The sequence below is a fragment of the Montipora foliosa genome, chromosome 2 (assembly GCF_036669935.1).
Source record: "Montipora foliosa isolate CH-2021 chromosome 2, ASM3666993v2, whole genome shotgun sequence".
Classification (NCBI taxonomy): Eukaryota; Metazoa; Cnidaria; class Anthozoa; order Scleractinia; family Acroporidae; genus Montipora; species Montipora foliosa.
In genome coordinates, this window is record NC_090870.1 from 18,398,451 (window position 1) to 18,408,450 (window position 10,000).

At 40.8% G+C, this 10,000-nt stretch overlaps 1 protein-coding gene across 1 annotated transcript in view; it reads right to left on the minus strand.

Moving 5' to 3' along the window:
* Positions 1-7,813: 7,813 nt before the first annotated feature.
* LOC137991288 (uncharacterized) overlaps positions 7,814-10,000 on the minus strand; it is a 4,926-nt gene continuing 2,739 nt past the window's right edge. The window contains exon 1 of the mRNA XM_068836400.1: positions 7,814-10,000. This exon is cut by the window's right edge and continues 2,739 nt beyond it. Within this exon, the coding sequence (XP_068692501.1) occupies positions 7,814-10,000 (2,187 nt within the window).

Consider the following 10,000-nt stretch of genomic DNA (forward strand, 5'->3'; position numbering starts at 1 on the left):
AGCTTAAGGTTGAAATGTGATATGGGAGAAGTTTTTTAGTATTGCTCTGTAAGCAGGAAGGGTTCACAGGCCTGTTGGAAGCGTGCTTGAGTTTCAACAAAATGAGCCCCAAAATCAGTGAAAAATTGTGACGCAGATGAATCATAAAGTAGCTGCTATTTCCAAAATGATGGAATTACCTGGTGATAAATAACGTCGTACGCGTCTTGGAGAGTAAATTTTGACTTTGCATAAACAAGAGTTGGGCGATTGTGATCTTTGTTTTGACTTCGCTCATTTCAGTGTCAAACTTTATAACACTTGACAGAAAAAGAAACTTACAAAAACCCGGTATCTTGCCATCATTTGACACAGATACTTCACTGTTTGGCGAGTAAACATGCCGCGGTAACTTAAAGGAGAACTGAAGGCTAGAAAATCAAATTTTTTTGTGTCTTATTATTATCGAAATATAACGTCCTTTACCTAAACAAACACGAAAAATCCTTTTTCATCTTGAAAGGCCTTGAATTTGCCAAAAATCTTTGGTTGTTTTTCCAATTTGAACGCCCGCCATTTTGTTTGCTTTTCCTTCCGGTTACTTCCAAAAAAGGAATGTCAGCCGCCATGTTGTGACGTCATTGCGCACAAGCAAGCAGCTGGTTTTCACTGAAATCTTCTGTTATCGTTAAGTCTCAACATAGTACTCCGCTTTCTTCGTCGTTAATACACGTAAGTTTATGGCAGAACTTGAACCACATTCTTTCGATCCAATGCGAGAAAGTTCAGGATCGGAGGAAGAGGAAGCAACCGAAAGGGAAGACTCAAGATGGGGAAATACGACTTGGTGCAGCTGTGATTTTTGCTTGAACTGGGAGGCCGGGACAGCTAGAAAAGGAATGCATCTGCTGCCGCGAGATAGAGGAGCTATGAACAGATCTCAGGTGAATTGATTGTATTCAAAAGGCAATTAAAACAACTTGATTACTAAGAGATTCTGTTGGCTGCTTTTGTTTTGTCTGTCATTTCGATTCAATTTGAGAAACTATTCGTTGTGTAACGCAGCATTCTAGCTTCTCGACCGTGTTTACAAAGAAAAGTGCTATAAACTGCCATCGCAGGTCTGAGTGCTGCGATTAATGAACAACATGTATGTAAACACATAAGCTCTGTTCGTAGTTTTGCGAATTTTCAAACTTCAATTAAACATCTTTGTGATCGTTGTCGAGTTTATAAAACCCAGCTTGAAGTGCGAATGCCAATCACGAAATAACGAGTCCCAGTTGCTTGCAAAAACAACCTTTCGGTTCACTTCTCCGGCGCTTGGTTTGCCACTGAAATCTCCCGACTAAAGAAAACATAACTTACTCACTGGGCATGAATGGAATCGATGGAGTCGCAAAGTTATTCATCATTTCATCAATTACATGCAATTGTCGCATCGACTGCTGTGGCCAAGACACCTTCAAAACAGGAGGGTTCGAAATGATCCGAACAGATGTGACAGGGCTGGATATTTGGCTAGTTTTTTCTTCTAAATTCGGATGATCCATTCTTCGAGAAGGACTTCATTTTAAAGAGGGAAACGATGAGAGTTCTACTAGAACAGCCCACAATAGCGCCCTGAACCATTTTTCAAGTTTCCCGCGTTCAAGCAAGTGAGCGCAATGACGTCACGCATAGCGCCCAAGCCTGCTATGGCGGACTTCCATCGAGTGACCAATACGGATCTTTCTGGCCTCATAAAAACGTCAAAATGTAAGGAACCCCTCAAATACTCGAATATTTCCTTTAACTAAGTCAGGCACGACAAATTTGGCGAAGGAAAAAATATTTCATTTTTATCTTCAGTTCTCCTTTAATCACGGCCGCCCGCTGAATTCCGGCATGTCACTTTCGATTTTGCGATTTATTTGAACGTAGCAAAAATCTCCCAAAATGTTTGTCGCTGATCGTAACTTTTTATATTCTATATTCACGGTTCAAAATTAATATTGTTTTCATGTCGTAAATATTTTACTCTCGATCGACCGTTCCGGAAACTTCCTTCTGCTCTTTCTAAAACTGTGTATCAATAGATATTTGCTTTTGCATCAATGTTTGTTTTGCATAAAGCAAGCTAACAAAATCTGTACTTTGCTGAGTTCGCATTTGTTAGCGTAAATAGTATTTTCGGTCAGATCCTTGTGTTTTAGTAGGGGTTTACTGTTTTTGGTCTCCCATCCTAAAACTAACCCCGCCCGAAAGGGCTTAACTTCCGGTGAATTTTAGTATTAAAACCATTCAGATGCTCAGAGGGCACACTTGTGGTGAAAAGAAGTTGTGAGGGAACTTGAAAATTATCAACATGTCAGCCCAGAAGCCAATGTTTCTCGCTTCTCTTTTATTTGTTATTCTTCGGAGACTGGAATGCTGTATTTCAATACCACACAATTCAGTGCCTTCTGATTTTCTGTAACACGTACCACAGGCAACCCAGTGTATGCTTCACGGAAGCATCTCGTTATTAATATAGAAGGATATAATGGTGTTTGAAAGACGTAACGGTAATTAAGTAATTTTATTTCGTACGTACCTTTGCGTTTTGGTTCATTTTGGCGTCTCATAATTGTAATTCCCTGACGCGAGTATTGTTACTGTTGTTCAATGTTTTCACCATGTCAGATTGTGTTACAAATTATAAAATTGTGCAACAGGGTTCATAGATTATTGATGTGGTTGATTTAGCAGTTGTATGTGGTTCTGTTGACTCGTGTGACAGCTGCAATGAAGGCGAGTCTGTTAAATACAGGTCAAGACTAGAGGTCGCTGCTCCAATAATCAACAACTAAGCCAAAAGTTTCCCCGAGACCTGAAACAACATTTTTGTTGAGTGATTAGCGCTAGCAGACACTTTTGGTGTTGTTTATTTGTCTGCAGCACGGTGACATGTACACTCACCTGTGGAAATTGACCTGTGTTTTATTTCAATAGACCTGCAGCTGCAGTAATCCATATTCTTTCCTATCTCTTCCACACTCTTCAGCTAGTGCATGGTGCACAGAGAGATCTAGGTCGGTCGGTTTTCATCATTGCCTTTTACTTTCATTAATAAAAAATATTAATCTCCTCACCCCAAACAAAGTGCATGTCATCTTGTAATTTTCCAAGAGAGTTATTTAAGATTGTGAAGTCTTATCAATAATTATTATTCTTGAAAATAATTGTAAGGCTTATCATTATAGTCTTATTGACCTGTCAATTCGCTAATGACTTCAATTTTTGCCTCTTCTGATTTAAAAATATAAATATGTATATTAAACAGTATTCTTTAATTTTGTACACATTACTTTTTTAGCATCACACTCCTGTGAGTTTTCTTGTACTCCAATAATTTAAGTTGTGAATTATTCGTTTTCAAAACATGCTTTGCAAATATTCTCTAGCATTGCTCAAGTTGTGGCATTTTAATTACTGTCTGAAGATGTGGTACATCGAGTGATTTGGGGGAAGATTGCGGACTGGACAGGGGGATTGGGAAATAAAATTGAAGGTGACAAAGCACAGGAAATTTGCAACTTCACCAGCAACAAGAAACTATTTCACAAAAAGAAATAGTGTTTTGTTTCTGGAATGGTAAGGGCAGGAGAAAAGATAAAATACTGTAAATTGTGGGTCACTTGGTCGGTCATATATATTTCGCTTCGTCTATTGAAACTCTCAACAAAGAAGGACAAAAATGTGGACGCAAACTCTCTGAACGGTTAGAAGCCTGTCAAGGAATATTAACCATTAAAGAGAAGAACATAATGATCCTTGTCTACAAATACCTAATTTTCCTTCAAATGCCACAGCATAAAATTTCAAATTCCATTTTCTGTGAATCTTCCATTACTTGTGGTACATGTGAACCTAGGAAGTTACCAGTACTAGCTTTAAAATAACTGGTTCCTGGAAAACCCAATTTACTACAGTAACTACAACTTACCAGTGGGAAGATTGTTTACATTACTTATTACCACGAAGAGAGATAGCTTTGGATTTTTCAACAATATATCCCTTTAATGTAACCGAAAATCATTCAGATAGTGAAAACTTCATATTTATGACCTATTTCGTTCACTTTCATGCTTGTCAGCATTATGATTTGCTATACTTCAGGTTCACATGTTTGTTTTTATGTCTCATAGATGTTTAGATGTTCAATTACAAACTCTGTTTTGAATGGCCACTCTACTTCATTGTGTAAATAGTTCACCCTGAAGTCTAAATAGATACAATTCGTTTCTGAGTAAATGAAACGAAACAAAAATGTAGTTTAAGGAATGGAGGCAAATAAAACAAACCGTGCCATTGTCACTGCCTCCAAAACAGAGGAGATTAAAAGCCAGTTTGATAAAACAGCAAAGATCTACCCCTAACCCTGGGCTCATTCGACAAGAACTGCTAAAGATGATGAGATACTTATGTTTAGGACTTGCACAAATTGTGCCCTTTTTTAATTAGGCTCAACAGATTTCATGAGCAGCATTCCAAGACATCACATTGTCTTCACTGGTAGGAGAAGACATGGAAATGTTCTTTTCATAGCTTGAAAAGTGCAAGAAGCAGGTTGCTAATCCTATGGAATAGCATGTTCAACAATGTACATTGGCTTGATTATGTCAACTTTACCACAAAATATGTTTACAATAACAAGTTGAAGAATGTGGGCACTAAACATGCTGTGGTTCGCTGTTGGCAATCAGAAGACAATTAAAATACTGATTTTACACTGACAGGACAATACTTGCACGTGCAGTCAATAGCTTTGGGTCAATGTATACTGGGGAAAGTCGTTGTCAGAAGGCTCATATACACCGATAAGAAATCAGATAATCATGGAGTGTATGAAAAATTAATGATAATTAGGTTTAATTGATTGAAAATAAACATGCAATATAAACTATACATTACGAAAGACAGCGAGCACACCTCCGTGACTAAATAGCTAGAACCAAGGCTTTCATTAAACCTTAGCTCACTGGATTTTACGGTAATCAAATGTCTGTGATGTTACGGGTGAAACTGTGTGCAATGGCTGTTTCCAAACTGTTTAAAAATCACAGCCCCGAGAAATAATAGCCGTCTATAAAATTGAATTGGTTTAAAATAACATGAAATGAAAAGAAAAGCAAGATTTCTCTGTCATCTACCGCATTCTCGTTGCTCGTGCATTCATTCATCCGTATTTTTGGTTTCTTACATCAAATTTTACAGCTTTGGGTTCCCCCTTCGTACTTGATTTTGTTTGTTGGCAGTTGTCGTACCCAGATTTCTCTCACCTTATTCCTTGCCGCCATTTTGAAAAAATTTGCATATTTGTCCAAATTTGATCACGTGATCTGCTGTGTGCCAGGGTCTTCTCAAGACCCGCCGCCATATTGAAAGCCGAGAAGACCCTGGGAACGAGGTTGCATGGACAGAGCGTCGGACAGAGCGCAAAAAAGCTCTAGACATGCGCACTAGAATCACACTTGTGTTTTCAAAATGGCGGACGACAAATCAAAATCCACCACGTCATTGTGGTGGCTGTCACGCCGCTGGCGTTTCTCTGAGAAAATTTGCAAAAAGATGATCTGAATCTGCCATCATTCAACGATGCTTCAGAGCCGTCAGGGAAGAGATCGGACCAAAACCAGTTCGCCTAAAGCAATAGAGTTTTTGACCAGTTTCGAAGCTTCATTTGACATTCATTGTTTAGAGTTTTGCGTTTCTTAAGGTGGTCGGTTACTCTTTAAGCTCAGAACAGAGATATGTTGGAGGTAAATTGTTTTCGCGAAACATATCAAATATGACTTTTTTTTCGTTGATATGAAAATTTTTGAGAGGTGTTTAAAGGTGGAATTCCGATTTCATACACCAAGAGAGACTTTTTCAAATCGAAGTTTGAAGAGAAGCAGGTTTTTTTACCGCTAGTGTTCGTCTTCACAGTTGTAACTGGTTTTACACAGAAAAGCGAAGTCCAGTGCCTTATACTTTCACGCCAATGGATATAGTTTGTGAGGTTTTGGGGTCGTAAGTTGTCCTGAAATGCATATAACGTACATGTATGTTTTTAACTTCGAGTTAATATATTGTCGACATTGTTCATGTAATACAATGTAAGTTTTCTCGCTTTATAAGCCAAGGCGACAGAGCGGCTGCCTGTTATATTTAAAACAGCGGCAAATATTGACAACAAACCCTGTTATTTTTTTCCCTTTAACAACGTTCATTGCTATGTTTTGTGTAACTAAAAATAAAATATGTCAACTGTCACATCTGACTGCTGGGGGATTGTGTGCTTTTTCGAGTTTATGGGACTCTTTGCAAAGGGCGAGTTAAGTTAATTCAACAAAGTAAGCTGCTTTTTCCATTTAGAGACTGAAAATGTCAGCAAAGGTGCTCTAGTTCAATGTGCAAAGCGCTTTTTTTGGCTTTTGATGCCAGCAAAACAGTTCACCAGACAAAGACTACAGAATTTGCCACATGGATGAATACATTTCACCAATGAAGCTGAGTGATGGAATACCATTACAATAGTTGCAATAATAATCTGCCCTGAATTGAATTTCCCCTACCCCTCAATATAGACTCTACGCCCCCTTCTTTGTCAGTGCCAAAAATCTGCCAAGAGAACTGAAGCACTAAGTTACACAGAATTAGTCAGACAGGTAGAAAACCCTCAAGGATCAAAGGCAGGAGCTGGATATTAAGCAGAGAAAAATCGAGAACGAAAACAAAAACTTTCACAAAAAAACATGAAGGTAAGTATAAAGGCAAGAAAACCAAAACAGCGAAAACGACTGACACTTTATTTGGTTTCCTCCTAAAAACACCGACGATACGCAGCCTAGCGACAATCCTTCCGAAGCGCTGGTTCTAAAACAGGAAAGTTAAAATAAAAGGGTTAATGAACGACTTAATTACATGATTGATAAAATAAAATACGTTCAAACTTGAAACCGATAATTACAACCCTTATCGGTGATTTCTCCGAGACGTGGAGTAAGCTAAACGGCCCAACACAACTAGACGGCCCAGGAAAACTAGAAACTTAAATAACTAAACTCTTTACCACAAGACGTAGGGAAGCCAAAAAAAAGGAAAACCGCATGTGCTATATTTATATATCGAAATATGCTTAATGAGGGTTAAATACGCCCCTCTGAGGCTAACGCCTTTGAATAGGGAAAACAACTAATACAAAGGCGGACAAATTGCCATGAGAGCACTGCTAACGAGGCGCCTACAAAATAAACAGTAACATGCCGGCCCCGAAAGGCGCACATGATGAAATAATAAGCCTTTCCAATGCCGAAAAATAAAGTTTCACAGTACATTCACTCTTTGCTCATCAGTGACCGTTCCAAAAGGCACAATTTGCGAATGTCACGTCGTAAACTCGTAGTTGCAGTCTTGACAGTGACGTGTCGAACAACTCCGTGACGATCAGGAAATACTTCCTGGATGACACCCTTAGGCCAACGTCCACGTGGACAATTCTGATCCACTAAAAGTACGTAGTCGCCCACAGCAAGGTTTGGCCGTTTTTTAAGCCATTTCTGCCTCACTTGAAGCGTAGGTAAATATTCTCGGATCCAGCGTTTCCAAAAAATGTCTGCTAAATATTGAGCTTGTCTCCAACGTTTGCCCCCATACTGGTCGTTGACATCGTGCATTTCGTCGGGATGACAGCAAACATTTGGGCGCAGAAGGAGAAGTTTGCTAGGAGACAAAGGCTCAGGATCACGTGGGTCGCTTGACGGGGGAATAAGAGGACGGTCGTTCAGAATCTTTTCCACTTCAGCAATGAAGGTAACTAAGTTGTTCTTCAGCAATGATCGTCAACTAGCTGGTTACCCAAGAGCAGGCGAAGAATTTTTCGGATTGAGCGAATCATCCTCTCCCAGACACCCCCAGCGTGGCTAGCCAAAGGAGGATTAAAGTGCCATTGCACACCTCGACGTCTTAGACAAGTACTGATTCGATCAGAATTCCACTTCCTCAAAGCAATCTTGATTTCGGTCTCAGCACCTCTGAAATTTGTTCCATTGTCACTGAACACTTCGATGGGCGCCCCACGTCTGCTTACGAATCTGGTAAACGCTTGAATAAATGAATCACTCGTGAGGTCATGTGCTACCTCGATGTGAACGGCACGAATAGTTAGGCAAGTAAAAACGCATCCGTATCTTTTAGCTTGGCTTCGTTTCTCCTTCACAAGTATCGGCCCGAAGAAGTCTACTCCAACAGATGAGAACGGTGGGGAGAAAGGGCTAACTCTTGGGCAAGGTAGCTGAGCCATGATCTGGTCACATGGGCTGGAATTCCAGAATCGACATTTGAGACACTTCCCGAGCACACGTCGAACAGCTGCATTTCCTCGGAGGATCCAGAACCTCTGTCTGAGACTTGCCAATACGTGACAAGCGCCCACATGGCCCTCCTTTTCGTGGTAGTCTTTAATGATCAAGTCAGTGACCGGGTGCTTGCTCGGTAAAATCATGGGGTGCTTAGCGCTAAACGGGATAGACGCATTATTGAGTCGTCCTCCAACACAAATCACACCATCATGAAGGAACGGGCTTAACTTGCGTAGTGGACTGGCATATCCTATGCAATTCAGCCTTTCTCGGAGGCGCTTTCGTTCCGAAGAACGCCTTGTCGGTTCTTGTGTTATTCTTTGCAAAATGACCAGCTCCTTAGGGAATGCCTCTCGTTGGATAACTTTCACTACTTCTTTTGTTGCTCTGGTAATTTCTTTGACTGTCAAACCTCCTTTAATGTATTTCTCGGTGGGAAGCTTGATAATTCGCACACGTAAATGATCTTTAAAGCGCAACAACCAAGCCACTGACGTCTGGAGGTTATAGAGAGAGGAATAACGTGACAGTAACGACTGCAGAACGTCTTCTTGCACCACAGTATGGACTTCAGACTTTCTTCGCCTAAGCTCAAGATCATCATCACGTAAGCTAGGTATTTCTACTTGTAGGCTAGGCCACTTGTGCTCTTCTTCTTTCAGAAAATCCGAGCCCTCAAGCCAAAACCGCAATTTCTCAGAGTCGATGCTCAACAATCCCCGCGAAGCTAGGTCTGCTGGATTAAATTGTGAGTCAACATGGCGCCACTGACGTGATGACGAAACATCATGAATTATTGCAAGTCTGTTGGCTACGAATATCTGGAATCGTTTGGCTTCATTCCTTAAGTACTGGAGGACTATGGTTGAGTCTGTCCAAAATATAGACCTGTGGATTGGTAAATCGAGTTGTTCTTCGAGGAACTTGTGCAACTTTGCGGAGACAGAAGCTGCGGTTAACTCCATTCTAGGAATTGTAATGGTCTTCAGTGGAGCTACTCGGGATTTCGCGAACACCAAGGAGCATTGAATGTGGCCAGCATTATCTTTAAGACGAAGATAGGAAGCCGCACCGTAGCCTACTTCGGAAGCATCTGAAAAGTGATGCAATTGGATGTCGGTCAAATCTCCAAATCCTTTTGCCTTGAAACAACGCGGCCAGGTGATTTGCTCCAAGTTTGAGAGATTCCCAACCCAATTTCGCCATCTCAAAAGTTTCTCATCTGGAATCTGTTCATCCCAGCCAAAGTCTTGTCTGCATAACTCTTGCAACAGCGTCTTTGCTGGCAGAATAAACGGAGCCGCGAATCCCAGGGGGTCGTACAATCCAGAAATCAGTGATAGCATTCCTCTTCTTGTGCTAGGAACGTCTCTCTTGGCAACCTTAAAGCTAAGGGTATCTCTCTTGACATCCCATTGGGTTCCTAATGCACGATCTAGAGGCAAATCTTCAAGGTCTAAGTCCCTTATCGAAGGGGCTCTCTCATGTGCCGGTATGGACTTCAAAACTTCACGGCAATTGCTGATCCACTTTGTAAGGTGGAATCCCCCCTGAGCGAGAAGATTCGACAGCTGGGAAACGAGTCTGTGAGCTTCTGGGACCGTGGAAACTGATTTAAGACAGTCGTCTACACAGAAGTTACGGTTCACGGTATC